This window comes from Protomyctophum bolini, assembly GCF_963924005.1.
Source record: "Protomyctophum bolini genome assembly, chromosome: 3".
Classification (NCBI taxonomy): domain Eukaryota; kingdom Metazoa; phylum Chordata; class Actinopteri; order Myctophiformes; family Myctophidae; genus Protomyctophum; species Protomyctophum bolini.
In genome coordinates, this window is record NC_137864.1 from 6,531,400 (window position 1) to 6,557,519 (window position 26,120).

At 41.9% G+C, this 26,120-nt stretch overlaps 1 protein-coding gene across 2 annotated transcripts; it reads right to left on the reverse strand.

Annotated features, from left to right (window-relative positions):
• LOC308311404 (E3 ubiquitin-protein ligase pellino homolog 1-like) lies at positions 1-24,776 on the reverse strand. Of its 2 annotated transcripts, XM_080758091.1 has the most exons (8): positions 24,648-24,776; positions 11,108-11,302; positions 8,969-9,098; positions 8,604-8,705; positions 4,842-5,039; positions 4,206-4,394; positions 2,906-3,190; positions 1-2,338 (listed from the first exon to the last, which is right to left on the reverse strand). In XM_080758091.1, the coding sequence occupies exons 2-8, from the start codon at positions 11,200-11,202 to the stop codon at positions 2,051-2,053; spliced, it is 1,287 nt and encodes a 428-aa protein (XP_080614217.1). In that variant the 5' UTR covers positions 11,203-11,302; positions 24,648-24,776; the 3' UTR covers positions 1-2,050. The 2 variants fall into 2 exon arrangements, with proteins under 2 accessions (XP_080614217.1, XP_080614218.1); XM_080758092.1 differs by lacking the exons at positions 8,969-9,098; positions 11,108-11,302; positions 24,648-24,776 and adding an exon at positions 8,905-8,956.
• Between the last annotated feature and the right edge of the window lie 1,344 nt (positions 24,777-26,120).

The following is a 26,120-nucleotide window of genomic DNA, read 5'->3' on the forward strand; positions in this document are numbered from 1 at the left end:
CTGTCCACAGGTGAGACATGACCTTTGACACAATATATACAGAATACAACAACCGCCATTTGTATATAAGTTATATTGTATAGTCTACCGTATACAAATTTAGATTTTACTCATTAAATAAAGTTACACTTTAACATCAACAGAAGAGGTCATTCATGTCTTCTAAAGTTTTTTATTATATATATATATATATATAAAAAAGCTACAAACATTATCACACAAACATAAATCCTATATTTTCAAGTCAAGAGGTCATGAAATACATTGTGAGACAAATGTCCATGTTAGCGTATATATTATTATTATCTATAACTGTCACAAAAATAGTGTTTAATTCAAACATGTAACAGAAGAACTGTCAAAGAAGGTCACTTGATTATTTCTTTTTGAGGAAAAAGTAGAACACATTCCTGTCTAACTCCTTTGAAAATATTTTAAGTTATGAAAACCGTAAAGCTCATAATAGCACTTTCCCACGATCTGCTTTACCCATTAGGGCACAAAATACAAAAAAAACAAAACAAAGTCTGAGCTGTCTCCTTTTTCAGTGGTCTTCAAAATGGGGTCCTGGGACCCTAGTGGTCCTAAAACTATTGATAGTTATTATACATAATTATTGAAAGGAAAATACCTCTTTGGTAGAGGTTTGGGTTGTGTAGTTACCTTGCTATGATGTAACGCCAAAGGTGGGCAAGAATAAATAAATAGCTCTTTGATGATTCAAAATGTGCTCCTCATTGACTTACATTGTATGGTAAAAAAAAAAAACGCTCCCAAGGGCACCTACGGACGGCTGCAATTCGAAACTGGCCCCCGTAAAATCTGAATCCCCCACCCAATCCTTTTTACCCTCACTGTACAGTATATGTTTTTTTTACCTCCTCTATGATGATTTCCTATTTTTTGGCTATATAGTAGTGTATTCTAACGACCCTTGCGAAAGACCCGGCCGTAACTTGCTCCTCCAAACGTTACGTTAGTGTCAGAAGTGGGATGAGGACCCCTGGAGCGTGCCCTTGCGTGAGGGACGAGAGGGACTCGAGGAGTGAAGCGAGAATCCGCAGGGGCGCGCTTCGGAAAAGAGGGGGTAGTGTTACGACCCTGCTAGCTCTCTTGGCGCGGCTTGTTGCTTGCCTTAATTGCCTACTGAGTTGGAAGCCGGCGTTCGACTCCAGCTCAGGGTGCTAAACGTTACAGTATATTTGTACGTCTCTAAATGTTATGATGAATTGAACATTGGTGGACCCTATTAAAACAAGCGCAATGCTTTATGGTGTCGTCCACAGTTAACAGTCTTGTATTGAGTTGTACTTGAAATGTTCTGTAATTCTCCAAAACTGTTAATACATTCTTCAATCAATCAATCAATCAATCAATCAATGAAACCACTCTCAAAGTCAGTATTTTACATTAAAAAGAGTACTGGGCTTTGTGATGTTTTATATTGTCTGAATCAGCATTGTTTGTTTTACAGGCTAAAAGAGTGACTTTGAGAGCTATATAGGCCCACACCATGGCATGGTAAACTACACAACTCCAATCACTACCAAAGTGTGACTTGCCCTTTAAGAACTAAATGTGCCCTTTAGTTTACAGGTCTATAAAGAGACTGTACAAATGGAACCAATATAATGGACCTTTTACAGGTTCCATTATGGGGGGGGGGGGGGGGTCTGTGGCAGTGGTTCTCAAAATGGTGACCTTGTAATCTTATGTCATACATCATATTGTAGATCTCCTATTTTTTTAATCTCCTATTTAACTTGAACCTTTTTGCATTGGTTTTTTTTAAGCGAACATTTTCAACACAATCTTTGCTTCCGGGGGGGTCGGGTTCCCTTTCACATGGGGGTCTGTGGCCAAATACATACCAATTTCGGGGGTCCTTTGACTTTAAAACGACTGAGAGAACCACTGCTTTACGGGGTCCATTTGGTTCCATTCGTTAAGTTATGGGGTTTCCGTTTACCTTTTGAATGCATAATTATACCAACCTAGAGGTCCTTGAGATAAAAAAAAACAAACAACGTAGTCCTGTTGGGGCCTACAGTTAGTCCAGAGGCCCTTGGAAAATAAGTCTCTTATAGCCGGCGTCTCCCGTCAGCTGCCGGACGCAGAAGGGACAGGCGGCGTGGAAGGTGTGTGTCCCGTGAGGCAGCGGGATCTGACTCCAGAAGGAGGCCGTCTTCTCCGAGCACACGTGGCCACAGGGGACGAAGGCGTGGGTAGGGGGCGCGGCGTCCAGGTAGAAGCCCGCCTCGCAGCCCAGCCACAGGGGCACGTAGGGGCCCCGCGACCGGCACATGGGACACTCGCGCTCCTGGACCTCCGCTTCCACCTATAAGGGGGGGGGGGTAGTCGCCACCGTTGTGATTAATCGACGAGTAATAGTCGTTCAAATAATTTGCAATTAAACATATCATTGTCGCTGTTGGGCAGAAACCTCTTATTTAACTAACTAACTAACTTTTTATTCTAACTGTATTTTACATATTCAATATTATACTGTGCAGAGTCACTATAGATTGAAGATCAATGTTTATGCAAAAACACATCATTTGCAATCAGGCTATAATACTGTCTCTGTCTCAGGTGGAAACCTCGTACAGTATGTATGACGTATAGCTTAAGTATGATTCATGATGACTATTCTGATGATTAGTTGATGTATTACCATGTTTTAGTTCTTGCTTACTGTACAAGTCGTGTCTGCCAAATGCCTAAATTGCATGTTCAAAACGGTTCAGGATTCAAATGCAAACGCAGATTTACAAGCGGATTCTAGATTGTAGATCTGCTGCTTTTGCTATACTTTTGTGGTAAGCGGGGCGTTAATTATAATTACGGAGTATAGAGATCTGCCCCCGACAGCAAAACGACAACATAACATTTTTGCGACAGTCACCTCGGCCTGACCGCCCCACGCGTGGTACCCGTGTACGTGTCCACAGCGGAGGTAGGCCCACGGCTGCTTCTCGTCCAGCACCTCCTTGCGCCTCAGGCTGGGGAAGGCCAGCGTGTTGAAGCCCACGGGGCACTGGGGGCGCCCGGCGTTCAGCTCCTGGCGCAGGGCCTCCAGGTGCTTGATGGTGGGCGTGCACGCCAGGCCCTCGGCCGTGCGCCACAGGAGGGTGGCGCCGCACAGGTCGATCAGCGAGCCGTCCACCAGTTCCTGAGACTCACTGTCCACCTGGACGGAGACATTATAGGATTACCATTTGTTGATTGTTTTTATTGTTGACAAAGAATGCTTTATACAGGTACAAGAACATAGAATTGTATACATCTCTGTTTTTCCATAAATCAATGCTATTGAACAGCCTTTACGTCTGTGTGTTGGGTATAGAAATTTGGAACCAATGGAAAGCATTAAAAAAGTGCTTTGGAGAAAACCTCTTAACTCCATTGGACCCTCAAACTGCCTGCTATAGCAAAAGCAGCTAACTCCACCACCTCTCCTCCTCTAGTGGTTTCTCCCCGACAGCAGAGATTTATGTTAACGATCAACGAATCGATTGTGTTCCAGCTTTGATCAATATACTTGACGAAAACAACATTTCCGAGGTTTTAAAGAAAACATACTATGACATTAGTCATCATTTTAATATTCATTGCGAACGCAGTGAGCACTAACTATGAGACCTAGCAGATCATGTCTGTCTGTGTGTCACGCTTTTGTGCCCATATATGGAGCTGAGTGATTTGTTTGTGATTGATGCAACACACTCCATATTTGGACGTAGCCAAGGGCCATGATGAACGCAGGAACGTGGACAAGGCCCTGCTTCGAATGCACAACAAGCTGGAACATGCCAACGAACAAGTATAACTACGCTGCGTTCGCTTCCCGCGTTTGCGCATCTTACTTGTGTTATATTAGCAATACAATATTTATGTTATGGCAATTATTTGTCCCAATAACTGGTCTAGTTTTTTTCTTTTTGTGTTTTTTTTGTAAATCGACGCCCTACTTGATCACACTACGACTATACAGCGTCACACGAAAGCATACAAAGTAGCAGATCTACAAGCTCCAAACACGGGCACCGAAGCGACACGTTTTCAACACGTAGATCTGCTACTTTTGACGTTTTCGAATTTGGAATCTTGAAAAAGTCACCGTTTTCCCGACACATTATGAGGCCTCCACCCCCGAAAGAGACGACACACATACAACAACTAGCATACAATGTGTTTAAACCCACCATCTTCCCCCGCTGCTGAGCGGAGCGGGTCTCCCGCAGGGTGAACACGCTGCCACAGACGGAGATCTCCCTCCACAGGCCGGGCTTGGAGTCCTGGGTGAAGCCGTGGCGGGGGTGCATCACCAGCACGCCGTTGGTGGTCAGCCCGTCCATCTGACCGTCCTGCATCCGCCACTTGGCTGCCTTCTCCTGGCAGGGGGGCAGTGGTAGAAGTAGTTTATTATTATTAACCCATTTAGGCCTGACGTCAAACATTTTAAAAGAAAATATTTTTTTCTGAAAAACCTCATGTTTCTGTATCAGTGGTTCTCAATATTTCATGTCAAGGACCACAAAAATTATATAAAATATGCCGCCGACCCCCCCCCCCCCCCCCCCATCTGAAAATATGTTGTTCCAGGGAGGACCTCCCCAGAAGCAAAGATTTGAGTTTAAAACTGAAACTGTGAAAGAATATATCTTCAAAGATTTGAGGCACATTTTCAGGATTTTTCAAAAATAGCAGACCTACAAGCTCGTAGCGCGACACTCGGTAGTGGCGCGCTACGAGCTTGTAGATCTGCTATTTTGTTATTTTTTTATATATTTTTTTTATCCCACGATTTCCGTCATTCATCTCATAACGAATGACCTTACACCCAGGAAGATGTTCTTGGAGGAGTCGAAGCCGGCGGCGTAGATGTGCGCGGTGTAGGGCGGGCTCCGCTGGCAGATGACGCGGCAGGCGAAGCGCGAGATGGTGCTCTGCACCGACTGGCTGTCGCCGCCGTGGCCGCCGCCGGGCATGGTGTCCGTCACCACGAAGTCAATGGGACTTTCCGTGGACCGCCCGATCTGTTACGTACACACACACACACACACACACACACACACACACACACAAACACGCACGTTATACTCACAGCAGAGTTGTTTTCGTCGACTACAACTAAGACGAAAAATGTTCGTCGACTACCTTTTTTCACTGACTAAAACTAAATAAAAACTAAATAAAAACGAATCTATGAGACTAAATATACTGACAATTTCGTCAACAAATAAAAACTAGACTAAAATGTTAGGAAGGGACTAGTGGACAAGAGATCCAGTTTTATGCTGGGTTGCATGGTGAAAATAGCAGATATACAATCTCACAATCTGTGAGATTGTATATCTGCTATTTTCACCATGCAACCAAAGTGTAAAATATGTCATTACAACGACATCAAGGCCTGTCAAAACACATTTTAGTCGACTAAATCAACAGTTGATTTAGTCGACTAAAATCGTATGACATTTAGTCGACTAAAACTAGACTAAACACTAGAACATTCCAGGTGAATAAAATGTGACTAAAACTAAGTGAAAACTATTCAAGAGACTATGACTAAAACTAAAATAGAAATTTGCTGACAAAAACAACACTGTTATACTCACAGGTTGCTTTTTTTAGTATGGGAGTTAGCAAAGTGTAGCAATGTGTGGCAAAAACCCACTAGCTTTTTACAAATTTGATGACCTCATCACGTTTTGTGATGAACGGCTACGCCCGTTTTTAGCCCGAGGAGTGTTTTTTCGTGCAAAACAAATGCTTGCAATGGACTGAGAATCATGAAAACCACCCTGGTTTGTCCTGTCACATGTTACTTGTAGCAGAATGAACTTTTGCCTACATATATATTTGCCACAAACTTAGCTAAATTTCCCTAATCATTATTTGTTGTTGTTTTAACATACACTGTTTTAACCACGTTCACCGTAGTGGGTGAGCCAGGGATCAAACCGGCAGCCTTCCGTTTGTCCAAATGGCCTCTCTACCTCCTGAGCCACTGCCTCCCCCTTAATGGTAAGTCACAATCACCGTCATTTGCAGAACCAGCATAATAGACTGTTGCAATAATAATGGTTCTATGTGCATTATACTACGGTAAATACAAAACACAAAATGTCCATGAATACCATTCCCAACAATGAATGGGCCCTTAACCCATTTAGGCCTGACCTCGAAATTAAAAAACAAATTCTTCTAAATCCTCCAGTTTTCTGAAATAAATATTTTCAAAAAAATTGCAGACCTGCAAGCTCGTAGCGTGCCAGCTTGTAGATCTGCTATTTTTCAATAGCTAAATTATAACATAATGTTTAAAACACCGAAAGCGCATACAGACTGAGACATGTTACATTTTGCTTAAAACCATGTGGTTCTCAAAGTGGGGTCCCCCGGTAAATTATTGAAAGTTAGGAATCGTTAAATTATAAAGGAATCAAAATGGACCCATGAGTTATGGGGGTTCGTGGGCTAATCATAATGCATACCAAACCAAAAGGGTCGTTGAAATGAAAAAGGTTTGAGAACCACCACTTTAAACAGAACCAGATAGCAGTCTGAAAGTCATGGTGCTGCAGACAGACACATTCATTCTTTTTCTCAAGCCAGCATCGTTCTAACTCCATTTATACAATCCTAAACCCAAATAGCTTTTCCTCTAACTGGAGCATAATGAGTCTTTTCAGAAAAAGCCAAGACGTAATTAAGCCAGTCGGTGACAACAATCTGTTTCCGTAAAAAGGGGACTGTTTAAGTCTCTGTCCCCCCTCAGTGTTGCGTTAATTGTGATTTATAGTACAAGGCCTCAATTATCAGAGTGTTTTCCAGACACATAATTACTAACATGATGTTTGTGCAACGGCAGTTTTACAGTTGATTGCTTCAGCACTTCCCGTATTGTGTTTTTTTTTTTGCGTCATGTTGTTCAACCACAGGGGCCGGTTAGGAAGTCCATACTTACAGCAAGACAGTGATTTTCAACTTGTGGGTTGACCCCCCCTAGGAGAGGTCTATCCAGATGATTTTTTATGGGGGTCCCCAGATGATTCGCTTAATGTGCTGCAACATTGTGTTCTCACTCAACAGTAAACAAACGTGTATACTAGTGTACTAGTCTAGTGTACCAGTGCACATTTCTAAAGTGACAATTTAAGGACATTTTAAGACCTTTTAAATAGCTTAACATTTTTAATAAATTACTGTGAATGTCTGTGTCAAAACTGTACTATGAAAATGCTTCAAACATTGGCCAAAATATCAAATATCACCTAATAAAGAATATAGCCATCTACACATAGGCTTACTTATAGACTACTACTGTACTACTACTGTACTCACTATTACTGTACTACTATAAAGAGACTACACTGCTACTATACTATTTTCATCTGTGGAACTGGGTCAAACTAATGCCTCAACTCCTACAATTCCGAGTGCTTGTGAGGATGGGGGTTCAAATATGATTATTTTGGGGGTCATGGCCTATAAAGGTTGAGAAACACTGCAGTAAGATATCGTCACGTTGGGGCAGGCAAACCTTTTTTGTAAATGCATGCCCTACGTTTGTTGAGAGTGTCGAGCAAAGGTAGCAAGAATGGCCAATCTTAATTTAACTCAGAGAGCGTATACACAAGTACTGTTTCGGAGTTACGGACCCATGTGGGTTCATTTTGGCTCCATTTGTATTATGGAACTTTCAGACTTACAGACCAGTACAGCTGGAGACCCCTAGCTAGAACCCCCTCCAGGACCTCTAGGGGTCGCCAAACCCCACATTGAAAACCAATGACCTAGTTAGTAGAAGTCATTAAATGACACAGTCATTAAATGTAGCCAATTTATACCTCGCCACGACCACAGACAAGTGACCAGGGAGCAAACAGGGTAGTTACTAAAGCACTCTTCAATTATTGATTAGGTACCGGTACGTTTCAGAGAGACGTAGTCTATTCCTCCTCCACACAAACTGACATCCACAATTAAATGTTTTTTTTTTTACTTTTTTCGGGCTGACATGGTCATTACATTTAACTTGACGATTACATGTCATGCAAATAGCGATTTAATTGAGTTTTTGTCATTGAACAATAAAATTACATTTCAGGGTTTTCTTTCTTAAAAATGTATAATGTACTAGGGCCAATATTTTCGGCCATATTTTATAATTTCATGTGTTAAAATCAGTTTTAACCCATTTACTCCTGGGGCCGATTCTAAAAAAAATCTTCGAAATCCTAAGTTTTTCATGTCCCCGCGCTCATAGAGTGCCACGCTATGAGCTATTGTAGATCTGCTATTTTACAATAGCTAAAGTATGACATAATGCTTAAAACACCAAAAAGGGGTTCCTGCCCAGTTAAAAAGTAGAAGATATTTATTTAAAAAGCTATCTTTAGTTACTGAACAAACACTCACAAATAACAATCAGAATCCAAACACCAAATATTTTCAAAAATAGCAGATGTACAAACTTGCAGATCTGCGAACTTGTAGGTCTGCTATTTTTGAATAGCCAATCGATAAAAAAATGATTGTGATACTACTTTTCCTATACTTTTGATAACCACTGCATTATTATGTATCCAACAGACCTGAAACATGTCCGTGTTGATGTCATGAGTGTATTCCACCACAACCGTCTGGACTCGGGAGAGAGTATAGGAGATGCTGTGCTGGTCCTTGTTGCTTATAGCCTGTGGATCACAGAGACAACAATTACTGTTAGGAACCACATGCTATGTTCTTAACCACATTGCCATGTGGGGTCCTTGAGAGGCAGCTGAACCCTTTTGTGTCTGCGACTCTGAGAGTGTGACATATGGAACCAAATTTGGTTCCATTTTGTTACACTCTCAGATTTCAATGAACACTGATGAGTACTGTAGCCTATACCTTAGCTGCCTGTGGACTACAGCCCATGTGTACGGTACTGGGTTTCACGCAGTTAGCCTCCTACCTTAGCTGCCTGTGGACTACAGCCCATGTGCACGGTACTGGGTTTCACGCCGTTAGCCTTCGGTCTGCGGCACAAAGCGAATCGGCTTTTCCGCCTGCCCTTGTCCCCGTTGGGCAGGGAGCCATTGTACCTGAGAGGAGAAGATGAAAACAGCTTTGTGGTTAATAAAGCAACAAGCTGGTTCCGTCGGTACCAAAGACCAATGTTTTTTTAACTTCAGTGGGAAATGTTAACATCCTGTGTTTCTTTAACCATTTTCAACTTTTTTTTATTTTTCCTTTTTTCGTACTTTGTTGATGTTTTTTTTCCTCTCTTCTGTTTGTTTATTGTCCCCCATCAAGTCTGTTTGATGTCTAAAGGATGGGCGCAATAAGCCATTGGCTTCAGCCTAAACCTTTTTGGTCTCTACAAAACTTTGTAAAAAATGATGAACTTATGACCTATGACCAAAATTAAATAAAATAAACTAAACTGAACTGAACTGAACGTGGTATCCCTTTTGTGGGCATGTCATTATAGGGGAAATTGTTCAAAAGATTTCCAAGAGTAAGAAAACATCACACCCGTGTGAAGTGAGGGGCGCTTTTGTATCATCATGCATCATCATACAACCAACCTCAACCAATGAAATCATCACAAATGTCATTCCGGCCAATCACAATTTGCGTCTTCACTTTTCTGTCCTCACTTTTGGCTTCAATGTTTGTGTTTACACAGACACCAAAAGATGACTAGCTCCCTTCTTTTTGAAGGCAGTTATGTCCATCTTTCGGACAAAGAAAGAAAAAAAAAGAAATATAGGCTAAGCGGATATATATTTTGTGTTTTGCATTACATTCACCACATGCAGGGACGTCGCTGACCGTTCGGTTGCCCTACTCGCATATTATTCGTTATTTTATTCATAGCAACAAAACGTACATAGTGCCGCTTTAAATGGTTAAGAAATAGGGACAGTGACTTGCTTGTCAGGCTCCGTCTACTGTACATTCAACCTTCTACCGTAGCCGTATGTGACAATTAAAATCAGGCCACACTTCAAGCAACCTTTGTTTTCACCAACCATTATGGCTCTGCAAAATGAAAGATTACCATCACTGTAATTGTCAGTTTGGCGGTATACATCCCAGACGCTTTAATTCTATAGTTCCCGACACAATTGAAAAGTATGAAAGAAACATTTGAAACCACAACAGCCACTATTTCCACTACATCTTCATGACGCTCCAGCAGCACACATGCACTCTCTTTTTCCAAGTGAACCGAGTTCACTCAGGAAGGCAGCTACGTAGCATTCCTCCTCCATGCGGTGGACGGCATCCGTGCATTTGACTGGATCTAGGTTGAATTATGCGGCGCTAAAACAAAACCCACTGGCTCGAAAGTGCAAGACGCACAGTGCTAAAACGCAGGCATTTGTTTAAGCTCATTCAACATTCAGTTGCGAGAGAGAGAGTCAACCATGTGGGCAATGGAGAACAAAAGTTTGAGTTAAAAACGTAGATTGGTGGGGCACGGTGGCACAGTCGGTAGTGCTGTCGCCAGTCAAAGCTATAAGGTCCTGGGTTCGATACCCGCTGGAGATGCTGTGGGCGCTGGGGGGCGGGTTCTCTCCTCCGCGTCATCAGTGCCCATACCCGAGGCGGGGTTGGCGAAAGGGCCTTTCTGCGTGGAGTTTGCGTGTTATCCCTGTGTCCCCTATAGGGTAGGCAGTAGGCACCCTCACAAAAAACATGCAGTAATCCTGGTCTCTAAACTACCTCCCCCTGGCCAGCCGGGGCGGCTGTTGGAGGGGGAAAGGAACTGGTCGGAATAACGTGTTCATTCCACGCGCTACGTCCGGCCGGGGTAACTCCTGTCAGGTGAAAAGAAGCACCTTGGACTCCTAATGCATATAGAAGGAAGCATGAGGTCAGTCCGCTGCCCCCCCAGGTTGGCACTGCCAACATGGGGGGCAATCATTGGCTTCCTTTAAACCTTAGACAGATGAACAACCCCCCCCCCCTTTCTAATTTCTAAAGTGTTCTATATTTTGTGATGATATTGCATCTGGTTATTTATTTTGTGTTATGTTTTATGAATTGACTGTATGTACTCTGTTAAATAATATGAATAAATGAACTAAACATGTCATCATACCCCAGGACAATGAGCTCCCCATATTTGACTGGGCCTTTGGTGGAGGCCGGTGAGGAGGAGATGTTTTCCTGGTCAGCAGCAGGAGGAGAGAACATTGGTGATTCCTTCCTTCAGAGGGAGAACCAAAAACACTCCTCTGTCTCTGTCTTCTTCAAAGTCTAGTCATTGTTGTGGTTCCTCCACGCCCCACTTAACCTGCAGACATCACAAGAGACAAGAAACACGTGAGGTTTCGTTCCACAATGAGGCATTCCTCCATTTAACCACTTAAAAAAGCCTTATACTTATGCGACGGACAGCAAAAACAGCCACTCCACGTCGAGCACACGTCCAGACATGTTGTGAGCGTGTAGAGCCGCTAAATTAGTTTTCGCTTTTTTCGAATGTCCGTCTACAAAATACTGTATGGATGGCAGGTTAAAAGTGTTAAAAGTGACACTTTTCTTTTAAGCGTCACTTTCATTAACGTCTGGGTTGAGGTAGAAACCTAACTGCAGACACAATTGCAGTTATTGTTATTACGTTACTTACTTACATAAATAGCAACAATTAAAACTAACATAATTCTTCCGCAATAAGCACTCATTTATTTTACAATCCCCAAAGAAGACCTTTCCAGTTTGAAAAGTTTGTATAGGCCTACTAATTAAATAAATTATCCTGCACCGTTGGCTATGAGTGTGCACAGCCTTTTCTTCACTTTTATACAAATTACGGTATTCAGATTTATTTTCTCAGTAGAACCGGGATCGAAACCTGCAACCACCCAGTCACAAACTCGAACTTCTCACCGTTCAGCCTCTCGCCACCAAGACTGAGCAACTGTTCCACTGTTGTATGTACCAAAAGCACCATTTGATGAATAAATGATAGCAGGCTGAGGCAGTGTGGTCACTGAGCACCAACCAGGTCACTGTGCTCCATGTGCCGAATAGCAAGTGTTAGCCCTAGTGTATCTATATACTCAGAGGAACCTATATTACAGCTTGGCCCCTTCGACGCTCGACAAATAGGCTCTATGGCATGGCATGTGCCATAGAGAACATTACAGGTCCATTTGGTTCCATTTGTACACTCTCAAGAGTTATGGATGTTTGAAAACCACTGTGCTACATGAAATGGAACAGAGCCTTCATTAGTATCATTGGCAGCAACCTGTGAAGAAAGTGAAGAAGAGCAAGGCTCAGTTTCTTTTCAATGTGGCTGCAGCGGCAGAGCCTATTGCATTTCAGAGAACCTTATCTCCATCCTTTTGTGGGTTTTTGTCTCCGTAAATTAACATCAAAAGTAGAAGATCTATAGAGCTCAAAACATGTCGCTTCGTGCCGCATATTTATGAAAAAAGTAAACACAAAAAGTTAAGAAATGGTGATACAGTAAGTGGTTTCTGCCCGACAGCAATGATATACTGTATAGGGCAAACACTCAAGTAGCTAAGTAGCTCATCAAATGACAGGGCCTGTGAGAGACCAGAGAACACCAGACTGCGTGTGTGGGTCAAATGTCTCAGCACAGATCCACAGAACAATCCTATAATTATTGGCTCTGAGTGACACATGCAGGCTTCTCACACAAAAAGTCTCTCCTGGCATAACATCAAAGGAGACTATACTATAAACACTCCTTTCAAAGAATGGTTTATTCTTACTTCTCCGACAGGTTTACACAGAGAACAGCAGGAGTATAAGGTCTCCTTCACAGTTCACACACAGGACCATTTATGTGATTTTGTATTGAATGTGGAGCCTGACCGATGCTGGATTATGTTTGGGTCTAATGCCGTTCCCGATTTTGGAGTCCTTAGAACACCACCAATATTTTGACCAAAAGTACTAAATTATATTTTTGGGGCCTTTATTGATAGAGATAGTAGACTATGACAGGAAATGGGGAGAGAGAGAGAGAGATGTGAAGTGACACGCAGCAAAGGTCGCCGCCTCTCCGAGGGATCGGATTCGAACCCGCAACATGCTGTCAGGCAGCATTAGCAGCCTAGGTGCCGGGCAGTACTAAATACATTCGAATACATTCGAAAAACATATATTTGATTAAATATTATATATATTTGATTAAATATTATATAATATTTCATTAAAAAATATAAATATTTTTAACATAATACGTTGCCTATAGTGGTTACGGCACATACCACACATTCAAATGTGGACTGACATTGAGTCACGGATTCGATTCTCAAGCCAGTGACGACCTTTGCTGTGCTCAGTGTGCTGTGCCCTGTTGCTATCCTGTTTCCTGTCATTCTACACTGTACGATCTACTATTAGGATTCTAGATAAAAGGTCAAAGGATATCTTTAAATGAACATACCTATACAAGCTCACAAAGCATTGCAAAGCGACACATTGGTGATTTGTGAGTAGATTGATTGGCTATTTTTTTTAAACTATTTGTCGCCTTTAATATTATGACATAATGTCATGACCAAAATATAGGGAAACAGGGTTGACAGTCCGTCAGTCCGTCACCGTCAATATGTAAACACGAAAGAAGCGGTAAAAAGGTATGCACTGGGTGAGCACCTCCATACACGTGAATAGACAATCCACACAGACTGCCCTATAGGCACAATCATAGCTGCGGTGTCACGTTAACCCATTTTGGACTGAGGTCGACCTTTTGGGAAAAATTTTCCGAAAAACCCATGTTTCTATATCAGTGGTGCTCAACCTTTTTCATGTCAAGGACCCCCAGAATTATCTCTATTGGGCCACGGACCCCCCCCCACCCCATCTCAAAATATGTAGTTCCAGGGACCCCCCAAGAAGCAAATATTTTAGTTAAAAATGTTCGCTCTGATACCTGTTTATTTTATTATGATGTTTTTTTTTTGTTTTTTTTTTGTGTGTGTTGTTGTTGTCTTGCTTTGTGATGGAACCGGGGAGGGTGGGGTATATGTGGGGTTGTTTGTCTACAAAAATTGAAAATCTTATAAATAAAGTTATAAAAAAAAAAAAAAAAAATGTTCGCTCTGAAATGTATATTCAATGATTTGCGCCACATTTTAACGATTTATCAGAAATAGCAGACCTACAAGCTCGTAGCGCGCCACTCGGTGGCGCGCTACAAGCTTGTAGGTCTGCTATTTTTCAATAGCTAAATTATAACATAATGTTTAAAACAACAAAAGGGCCGGGTTCCCGCCCCAAAACGGATTAAGTGACAGACAGACTGTAAAAAAGAGGGCGCTGTTTTTCCTGGGTTCTCATTATCTCATATTGAGTGCAGCTTGGTACCGGCCTACAGGGCACCGCTCCAATGACTCGTCTATAGGAGGGGATTTTACGTGTTACCTCTCTAGATATATATAATATAACTCTATGGTTCCATGTCTATGGAGTGCAGGACTACATGGACACACTGTCTGCTGCAGGGACTGTGACCTTTCGACCCCTGACCATCGTCACTCTTTAATTGTTTTCCGTGACATCACGTGACAAAGACCCCCACCGCATGCCGTCACGCTGGATGTAAAGCATGTTTCTGTGAGTGTGTATGACATGCATCTTAGCCTGTGTGCGTGGGTTAAAGACATGTGATGAACAGAATCCCTCCCACCCACCCACCCCCACACACACAAGTCACACGTTTACTGTTTATTTCACTGGGCCATGAATAAAGCCAGTGAACTAGAGGGGGGACAGAGGATCATTCACTCGCTGTAACTGGATAATAGGGGAGCTTTGCACTAGCTCCCCTCCCCTAGACCCACCCCCTTCCACCACCAAGACAAGGAGGATGACTTTTAAAGTGACTTCACTCCTCCGTAACAAGGACACTTCTGTGTGCCGTGCGCCCCCCCCCCCCCCACCTTCTCCTCTCGTCACAGAAGACGTTAACAGGCCCACAAGTGTTGACCGCAGGGCAGAATCATGGCGACCACACGACGGGACGGAGGGCGCAGGGCGGCCAATTCAGCGGCGAGAGCCAATCGCCACAGAGGAGAGAGCAACATGTGAGCTGGCCTCGGTGTTGAAAAGAGACGCTTATATATATGCTCAGCACCTATAGTGATAATGAACGTGGAGCTAACAGGCCTCGAGGCCTATACTTAAACATTGAGATTGAATTGACATACTGTATATAGTTTCACCAAATCAGCAGGGTTTATCCTGCACATCTGTGCACAATGTTTTTTTCTTTTTTGCCTTTATTGATAGTATCAAGTGAAGATAGACAGGAAAGAGGGAGAGAGAGAGAGAGAGACATGCAGCAAAGATTCGTCATGAACGGGACTCGAACACACAACGCGCTGTCAGGCCCAAAGCCATATATGTGGCATGCGCCTGGACCGCTAAGCCAGCGGGCGCCCACCGTGTACAATGTTGACTATAGAGAAAAGGTCATGCATGGGGTCGCTCAAATTGTTAAGAGCTCATGCTGTGAGGAGCGATATTAAGGCCAGGGCGATCTATTCTGAGATATCAGGTTTTAACCCATTTTGACCTGAGATCAGATTCCAAAAATATCTTCTATATTATCCTGACAGTTTTCTGAAAAAGCGATACGTTTCCATGTCAGTCGTTCTTCGATTTTTCAAAAATAGCAGACCTACAAGCTCGTAGCGCGCCACTCGGTGGCGCGCTATGAGCTTGTAGATCTGCTATTTTTTCAATAGCTAAAGCATAACGTAATGCTAACACCAGACAGAACAGACCAACAGGTGGAGCTATCCTTAGGGGGTGAAAATACTGAACTGTATATACAGACACCAACCAAAGCATATTTCTTCCCCAGTTGAAAAGGCCAAGGTGCTCTCATGCAAACAAACGCTCAGAGTTGAAAATATGTGAATCCTTTTGAAGACCAGGATAAAAAACGGCAGACGTGAAAAGGTTCTTATCTCACAAAGATTTGTAGTCACTCTGAGGACCCCGGGCATAAATCCTGTAGCCCCTTAAGTGGACTTAAAAGCATTAGCCTATTCTGTTCAAAAGCCTCCATTGGAATTTACAAAGCTAATCAGATATAGTATCCTATATTGCTCCTATACTGTATATAATTCAAAATGGCTTAATAGCCTTACAGAAGAATATCGGGGTATCCATGAGCAATATGACAGCAGTATAGGCCTACAGTACTTAGGATTTTCCTAACAGCTTATAAGTTAATAACTTTAATCAACATAGGCCATACTGGAATCGAACAAAAGTGTATGTAAGTATGAATGATGTAAACCAAGCCATGGTTGTTTAAATGGGAGAACTTTAAAATCCCAAAAGGCAGGACCTGTACAACGGACCTCAAGTCAAATATTGTTGTTGCATTCATCCAATGAGAGGGTTGTTTAGCTGTAAAGAGTCAGCTTCACATCACAAGAAGCCTCTAAAATAAGATTAGGGTCAAAGACTGCTGCTAACACAGCCCCTCAATACTAGCTATTCATAAGTGAACACAGGCTGCCCCTTCTGTGCTAATAGTCTTACAGTATGCGTGCCCGGCTATTGAGGGCCAAACTGAATTTGCTGGCAAATGAGTTAGAATGACGCAAAACGATTTGCTGCTTAAAGTTAAATTACAGTTGGGTTTTTGTTTACAATGCAGAGCTGCTGTTATCAGTGAGCACCGGACAGTTCACGGGACAGTGGTTCTCAAAATGGGGTCCAGGGACCCCTAGGGGTCCTTGGGGGGGGGGGGTTCCAGTGGGTGCCCTGCAATAGTATAGTTAGTCCATTCATATGGACTCCCTGTGAGCTTGTACATCTGCTACTTTTGAAAAATCTTGAAAGTGTTTGAAATATGTTGAATAATTTAGAATTTATTTTACACAAATCTTCTCTTCTGGGGGTCCCTGGCACAAAACATTTTGAAATGTCGGCCAAATGATTGCGAACGCAGTGATTGCGAACGTAGTGAGCACTTACTATGAGACCTAGCAGATCATGCCTGTGCGTGTGTCCGTGTGTCCCCCCTTTGTGCCCATATATGGAGCTGAGTGATTTGTTTGTGATTTATGCAACACACTCCATATTTGGACGTATAGCTGCTTTGGGGACTCCTTATATGGTTATGGCTAAGTTAAAAACGTAACTACTAATAACTTAACTTAAATAAATAATTGCGAACGCAGTGATTGCGAACGCAGTGAGCACTTACTATGAGACCTAGCAGATCATGTCTGTCTGTCTGTCTGTGTGTCCGTGTGTCCCCCCTTTGTGCCCATATATGGAGCTGAGTGATTTTATATATATATATATATATATATATATATATATATATATATATATATATATATATATCAATTTGGGGGTTCCTTGACATGAAAAGAGTTTGAGAACATACTGTACATACATTTCAACAAACAGTATAGTAGGCTGATGGCGGGTGATCACATTTTGTGACATTCGTGGGTGATGATACACTAATCACGAGCACAAAGTCAAAGTCAAAGTCGTACGATTTGTCACACACGTTACCGCAGTGAAATTTGTCCTCCGCATTTGACCCATCTCTTGGAGCCGTGAGCCGCAGCCAAGGAGCGGTGAGCCGCAGCCAAGGAGCGGTGAGCTGCAGCCAAGGAGCGGTGAGCTGCAGCCAAGGAGCGGTGAGCTGCAGCCAAGGAGCGGTGAGCTGCAGCCAAGGAGCGGTGAGCTGCAGCCAAGGAGCGGTGAGCTGCAGCCAAGGAGCGGTGAGCTCTCGGGGAATCATTTGATTAGTAGATTTGACCCCCCTAATCCAACCCTTTGATGCCGAGTGCCAAGCAGGGAGGCATTGGGTCTCATTTTTACAGTCTTTGGTATGACCCGGGCCGGGGATCGAACCCCCGACCTCCCAGTTTCAGGGCGGACACTCTAACCACAAGGCGCACTGAGCTCTGACCACACCACCCACCAGGCCACCACGCATTCTGAGCAAGTTCATTCTTTCAACGCTTATCGGCAGCATCCCTGGTTCTGACAGAATGCTATACAATATTTAAAACTTGTGAATTATTCACTAAACAATCACCTTGGGAGGAAGCTTCTGCACGGTTTTCATTTAGTCATTCAGACTTTCCTTTCATTCAATCAGCAGTTTTCCCTGGAAAAATAAAGACCTCCCGAGCTGTGAGGTTTAAAACACGTGGTATCAGCGCCACGGTATGATCAAGTTATTTAACCCATTTAGGACTGAGGGCTGAGGCCGATTCCAAAAACACCTTCTAAATACTAACGTTTCTGAAAACCTTCAAATATTTATACGAAATGTGTGTTGCGTAAATATATTGTATACAAATGCTTTAACCAATTAAGACCTGAGCCCGATTCTACTAAATACTAATGCATTCCAAATCAGTAGTTCTCAAACCTTTTATTTTAGTTTAAATTTTTTCACGATTAAAAAAAATCTGCTACTAACAAAAATCTAAAATGACACAGATGCTTAGTCAATAGTCACAGGCAGTGTTGCCAGATTTTGTGAGATAAATAAGCAACCAGGTCTCTGAAAATTAGCGACTATAGGCCAAATGAGCACTTGAAACCTATATATACATTGGCCATTTGAAAATAGCAGATCTATAAGTTCACAACGCATCGCATGGGGCTTGTAGATTGCCTACATTGCATAAAAAATCTTGAAAAAAGCAAAACATTTTGAACAAATGGTGTCGCTGGCACAAAATAGTAGATGGGGGTCCGCGTAGCAATACATTAATTTGGGGGTCAGTCCTTGCCCAAATAAGCAACTACAGTTACATTGTACAAATATCCCCAAAAATATGCAACCCACCAACTACCTATAATTTACAAGCAAAGACACTTTTGTTATGTACTGTTCTGTCTTTTCTATTTTTATACCTGTACAGCACTTTGGTCGACCATTGGGGTCGTTGTGATATGTGCTATATAAATAAAGTTTGAGTTGAGTTGAAAAGGGCTGCTTACAATAAGCAGACTTGGCACCACTTGGTCACGGTCAATCCAGCTCAACAAAGTCAAGCGAGGTTACAGTATGTTATGGTTATGTGTTTTCGCAGTATAGCCCTGAACAGGAAATAATAACACAGCCTCCCTGACCCCAGTTCACCCTGACGCCAGACAGAGGTCGGTCTATATGAGAGTCAGTCACTTCACTTCTGTGGACCTGTCAGAGAGAGAGCACCTTTAAAGCTGCACTCCTGTAACTTTCATGTCCTATACCCTGGATTCAAACCTGGCTCTCCTCTATCTGCAAGCTGCTGAAATGTTTACCACTGAGCTAATAGAGCTCAGAGCTCAGTGACAATCAGATGTGAGATGTGAGTTGTGACAGGTTATTTTTTAAACCAGACAGAAGATGATGTCACGTCATTTTAACTACATATTTGAAACAAGCCGACTGACGTTGGAAACAAGTGGAAATTTTTATTCCACCACAATAGCTACATTTCTCTCCAGTAGAACGTTCCCAGAAATATACAGTATACTATTTCAGCCGGTGGTCCGTTGACTATTGCAGGGCTGGCCAATGTGGCCATGCATTCAGAAACACGTTTAAATAATAATAATATAATATTATTATTATATTATATATACTGTATATAAAATCAACATTGGCCGTCAGTTTAAGTGCTTTATTGTATAAAACACCAACCAAGTATAGCCTAACAGCTTGAACAAATACCTACAGTATCAGCCAGATGTAAGCCTATTTGACAAACATAATTGCCTTGATGCTTGTAACAATAGCGAGCGTCAATGTCAGCTTGATACCGACCACACACACACCTGCCCTCTAAGTCTGTCTCATGCATTTCTCTCCAAAAGCTGTTGAATATGATGGAATATGAAAGGATTACTGTGATTAAGATAAGATGGTTGGTCACCCTAAACGTAACCCACGTAATGGTGCATGAACCCCCGCCACTATTGTGTCAGGTGGGTCTATGATGATGGACCCACCCAACACTAGCGTCGCAGTCCTACCCCCTCGAGAAACCCGGAAAATAAATCCCCGTTAATTTTCCTCATAGACCTTTCGGAAAGTATTTATTTAAAGACGTTTGCGCGGCAGACAAAGCCAACTCTTGTCGTGACAAATCATGATAATAAACACAATGTTTTGGCCCGAACAAAGAAACAAAGAAACAAAGAAAAAAACGGCATGTTACAACACTTTTTTTGTTGTTTTTCTTCTTTGTAATTATTTGTTTGGTCCAAAATATTGTGTTTGTTGTCATGATTTGTCACGACAAGAGTTGGCTTTGTACGACGCTTAAAAGGTCTTTAAATAAATACGTTTTGAAATGAAATGTCTATGGGGAAAATGCATTGGGAACTATTTCCTGGGCCTGGCGTCGTCATGAAAGGGGGCGGGACTGCAACGCTCTCTATAGTGTGGTCTCCAGGTTGCTCTTAGTCAGGATGGTGGTCCCTGGGCCAAAATTAGTTGAAAACCCCTGCACTAGAGGATCTATTATACTGCCCTGGAGGTCAAATAAGTACTGTAGCCTATATATAGGGTTGAAATGTGGTTAACAGACTTGTTTTGAATAACCTTTTTTTAACAGAATGTACTGTTGGTGTGGTGTGTGGCCCATCCCACAGGAAGAGCTTTAAGTGGACAGATTGACTGACTGCCTCCACTTGGCTGCTTTTTGGCTGACAGATGTTGCTGACTCATCAAGGCCGTCCGTCTTCGTCACAAAAAAACGGTTCAGGGCAAAGCAGTTTGGGTTTCATCCACTCGACTTACAGTTACAGTGTTCCGTTCCATGCACTCATAATGGCTCTCATGTTTATACATCAACGGAGCCCTTTACGACAGATCACAACTGTCCTTTTATAGTCTTCATGAAGCAGCAATGAAATATTAATCATACACTCCCCAAAAAGCTCCCTTATTGGCCAAAATAACATTGCTGAATAGAAATCGCTTGTATTACTCTGCTCTGACATTTTGTATATTTCATAAGGTCGAATTCAAAATGTGCTAAGATTCTAGCGGCTAGCGCATAACAGGCTTTGTGGGGGATTCTTCGATGTCATTCAATGTTGCTGAGAGAACATGGAACATCCGCTCAAAAAGTGTTAACATTTTGGAGTTTAGTTAATACAAAATACAGAAAGAAAATCATAACCCTAAGATGACTAATTTTCTCATTTTGGACTATCATGATTCCTTTGGTGTGGTGCTGCCTGAAGGCACAATTTGCCTGAATGCTGCATGTACTTGTCAGCAGGTCCAGATTCACAATGGACTTATAGTGAAGCTTAAGCTCCAGGGCTCCGCGCAGCTTGCAGGGACCTGTGCCTGAGACTATTTAAAATGGGTATACAGCTGTCACCGATTTCCATGTAACGCAACACAGTAAGTACCCTCAGCTAGTGTTTTTGGTCATACAACAGTTTCTTAAAAAAGTGTCGTTCTTGATTGTGTTACACGCACGTGAATCACATGGGGGCCAGGGCCCTCGGAGGGGTTGATTCGGCACTGCTTGTCAGTAGAAAATAGATTTATTGTTTTTTTCCCCAGACCTCCAAAATTAAATAGCTAATTAAGCTAAAATAATTCAAGACGATATCTAGTCTCCTAAATCACAATTATATATATATATGCCCATTACATATCACTGTTACAGACCGTGTCAGTATAAATGGCTTATTACTGTACTGTATTGTATGTTACTGATACTTCTCTGCTCCAGTATCACTTTTTGTCTGGTCTAATTACTTCACTTTAAAGGAGTATAGTCTATGACTCGCAGACCAAAGACTTTGAATCAGTAACAACAATGAATGCTTGTTGTATCACAGATTGTGCATGATTATTCTATCATACTGTATAATGATGTCAAAACGTGCCTCTGGCAAGGAAGTGATATTTACGATGAGTAATGCCTTGACATACAGTAAGAAAGCTGAAACGTATAGGCTGGGCATAATGGACTGCTGTTATGGGCCGACCAAACCGGACAGTTAAGTTTAGGTGACTTAATGCATTAGACTCTGATCATCTCCAGTCTAATACCTAATCTAAACCATCTAACCACCTAACCTTATAGTTAGGTACTGTATGAGGTTGAAAACGGTTAACTGTGTATGTTATTAGAGATGTTTAGGTATGAAGCTAATACATTGAAGTCCTAGGTATTAGGATAGACCTCATTAGGCTTGGCATGGGTCAGGTTTGGTTCAGATCAGGTTAAGGTTGTGTTGTGGGCCGGGAAAATAGGCCAATGGCAGCATCCTATGGACCCTATACGTACGTGTACAGGTCCATTTGGTTCCATTAACTTTGTACACCAAGGTTTCCCAACCGGCTCATGGCTGATCCCTCAAAATTAATTGGGGACCCCCCCAGTTTTGGAACCACGGGTATACACTGCAGAGTTGAAATAACACTGAGGATTTTTTAGTTATCTCAAGATCTCCGCTTACAAAAGAGTATCCTTTTTCAGGAAACAATGACCACAATATTGACTACTGAGCAGCTGTGATTTTCAGATGTCCCGTTTTTTCCCCAATATAAACACACAGGATTTTTCCTGTTTTGGAACTTTTTCAGGCCCCATTTTCAAGCGTGGCTTTTCAACTCAAAGGATGCTAAGTTTGTGTGCCTCTGTTAAAGCTGAAACTCTGTAATACAATACTCGCCCATGGCGCTGCACTGCACTCTGAAAGCGTCAGTTTTCAGCCCTGTTGGAACCTTGGTGACCCTGCAATTGTTTTGAGTCTCCAATCAAGCCTTGAAATGCACACCACCCATCCTTAGGGGCTTTTCCCTCTAAACAAATGCAGCCTGGCTCGCACTACATCAGTGGAAGATAAACAGTGCTGGTTTTTGATGAGTGTGAATGTGATTAACGGCCGGGAGAGAGCTATTTCAAGAATGGAAATTTTTGGCGGAGAAATATGATGCCGATATATTTATATACACATCTTCCTTGCCGGATTGATGTGAATGGTGTTACTGTATAACTAGTAAATGTGTTATTATGGCCACCCTGTGTGATGTTGTTTAGTATGAGGAAGAGCTGTGAGCTCGAAACGTCACAGGCTTTTTTTGTGGTGCGATAAAGCATCTGTGGCATTGAAGCTCTCGGTGTGCGAGCGTTTATTTATTTGTCCTTGCTTATACTGTCACTCAGCAGCACCTGCCCAAGTTATGGTTGCGGATGTGCATGTCTTTTAGCTTTTTTCATGCCGTCTACTGAACATGTATAAGACAGTTCAGTGAGTGAGAAAGAAATGTTGCAAATTAAGCATAATCAACTGGGGAAACCCACAGTTTGAGAACCACGTACTGATGCACAGTTGCACACACACGAAGGACAATAAATAGATGCCCAGCTGAGCCACAAGCTCAGATGTCAGTCCAAGCCAATGGTCTGTGTAGTGTATAGTTGTGATGTCAAAGAAGGTTTAAGGTTATTAAAACACACACACACACACACACACACACACACACACACACACACACACACACACACACACACACACACACACACACACACACACACACACACGAGCAGCTCACAAATAAATAATTACAGTCGGCAGGAGGGCTCTGAATGACCTGCTGGACTTAGACAAAATGGGCCAAATTTGAGAGAGGGGAACAAAGGAGACTAGACTCGGAGGCCAGATGCTCAAGTGAGATGATGCATGCAAATCAGTTGATGTGGACGGAACAATAGCCAGCCCCCCCACCCCCCCCCAGCCCAGCCCAGCTGGGGCTTGCCTATATACCCCCAGATCAGTGGTGGAAGAAGTACCCCGATATATATTATCGAACAAGTAAAAGTATAGCGAATAGCAAAGTTATAAAAAAAAAGGCCTGTGTTCAAAATGTCACTTAAGTGAAAGTACAAAAGTATTTCGCATGGAAAGAGGCTTACTTGAAGTATCAAAAGTAAAAGTACTAAAATGTTTGGAAATAGCAGATTTACATGCTTTACAACGACTCGCAACTGTGAGCTTGTATATTGACCTTTCAAATAGCCTATAAAATAGACAGTGCTGCTAAAGTGGTAAATGTTTTATAATAATTAGTAACCAAAGTTTTTAAATGATTGTAGTAAAAAGTACAATATTTTTCAGTGGAGTAGAAGATAAAATACTCCAGTAAAGTAAAAAATACCTCAAAATTGTACTTAAGTACTTCTACTTAGTTACTTAACTGTGTGTATTGTACACCATTGGCCCAACCGGCATGTCACACAACAAGAGAAGAGACTAATCTATTGTGTGGCAGTGAGCTATGGCACTATAGCGACAATGTTAAGTTCGTAGCTATATTCAGACGAAAAATAACAGAAATAAATTTGCTTGCTTGCAGTGAACCTAAAGTCTACAATGATACATGAATTATTTACTTGCATAAAATAACTAGTGAAATGAATACAAGCTCACTCGGGACAGATAGCATCCTTAATTATATATCGGATAACGAGTTAAAGAGAAGTTGACACTCATGGCTATAGCGTATACGTTGCCATTCATTCACTAGCCCACATTAATGTAACACATGGTAGATTATTATGATGATAATGGGCTAGGCTAAATACACGTAAAGAAAACAATTAACTTAAATGCCAAAAGGAAGAAAATTATCGCCTTACCTATCTGTGTGAACGCATCGTATTGACGTCCCCCAGTAGGATATCCACAACGGTGAGGTGGAAGAAACTATAGCAGCTTCTCAAAATAAGTAAGTTTTAACTGTTTTATTATAACGCTCATCCGTTCGGTCTTCAATGTACTAAACAGACTGTCATATGTGCCGCTCTCTCTCTCTCTCTCTCTCTCTCTCTCTCTCGCTCAGCACACACGTGACAGCGAAATTTGACACTTCTGGTTAGCATGGTGAACCTCTAGGGGGAGCTGGACAACATTTTCTCCCCTCAGGCAGAAAAATAAATCTGGGGGGCTGTTTACGGTTCCCGCGGTGGTTTACGAGGCTAGATTCTGGTCGTTCATGTAGTCACAAAGTTGGCAAGCAGAAGCCAATAAATAGTATGTATGTAGTTCTCACTTATTTTGTGGCCATCATGCCATATTCCATATGTCGGATGTCCCCATATAATACTTGGTATTGAGGCCATATATATAGGCATGATGCATTTGATGCATACTGTAAAATGTAGTCCTAGGCTTATAAAGAAATTGAGAACAGAACACTAATCAGCATTTTAATAATTAAAAGGACCACTTAGGCTATATCTTTATATATAATTGGTCCTCACAAATAATCATGATAAAAAAAAAATGGCACCAACATGGGAGTGGAAGAATATGCTGGCTTGGTAAGGCTGCAGCAAGGATCTGCTAAATGTACTTACGGTATATAAATATAAATAGGCCTACTGTAGTGTCCACCTTGGTGTTTTAACCCTTCTGGATGGGAAACCCTTTTGGGGTTCTGTACAGTATGTACAGTATTCAAAAATTACAAAAAATGGATGCAGCTATATATAGCCTATATCTGAAGTTTTTCAGAAAACTTAGGTCAGGATTTATAAGACTTTTTTAGAATCGGCCTCAGACCTAATTGGGTTCACTAAAATACAACTAAATTGAACAGAGGATCAGGATATTATAGCCAATGTTGAATATTAATAATAGCAATTTAAAATATAGGAGAGTCGCCATTAAACAAGTTAACTTAGACAGCCCTAAAAGAATATACGATGGTATGGTCCTTTATGGCAGTGCATGGTTCTCAAAGTGAGGTCCAGGGACCCCCAGAGGCAACACCATAATGGGGGTCTCTGTGGGTCCCGCTTGACATGAAAAGGTTTGAGAGCAGAATCTGTTGAGGGTATTTATTTAGAAGTCACACTTTTCTACCGAGTGTAAGTGTAGCAAAGGATTTACTTTTATAGTTATGACTACGCCACCTTGAGACAGTTCAAGGAATTACATGAATAGATATATAAAAGGACTTAACAAAGTTCCAAAACACAGGAATTTATTAACTTTTAAGAACAGTATGGAAATATTTATTAGACCAATGTCCAATTTCATATAATGCAGTAAAATGCGAACAATATCTTAAAAAAACTAAGAACAAAACTAAACACACGCACTGAACC

What these genes read in the sequence shown, in the direction of transcription:
- LOC308311404 (XM_080758091.1), bottom strand. Translation starts at nt 11,202, where the DNA reads ATGTTCTCTCCTCCTGCTGCTGACCAGGAAAACATCTCCTCCTCACCG. An exon ending in GGGGAGCTCATTGTCCTGGG is followed by an intron (nt 9,099 to 11,107) that starts GTATGATGACAT and finishes TTCTCCTCTCAG; the next exon opens with GTACAATGGCTCCCTGCCCA. An exon ending in CTCAGCAGCGGGGGAAGATG is followed by an intron (nt 3,191 to 4,205) that starts GTGGGTTTAAAC and finishes GTCTCCGTCCAG; the next exon opens with GTGGACAGTGAGTCTCAGGA.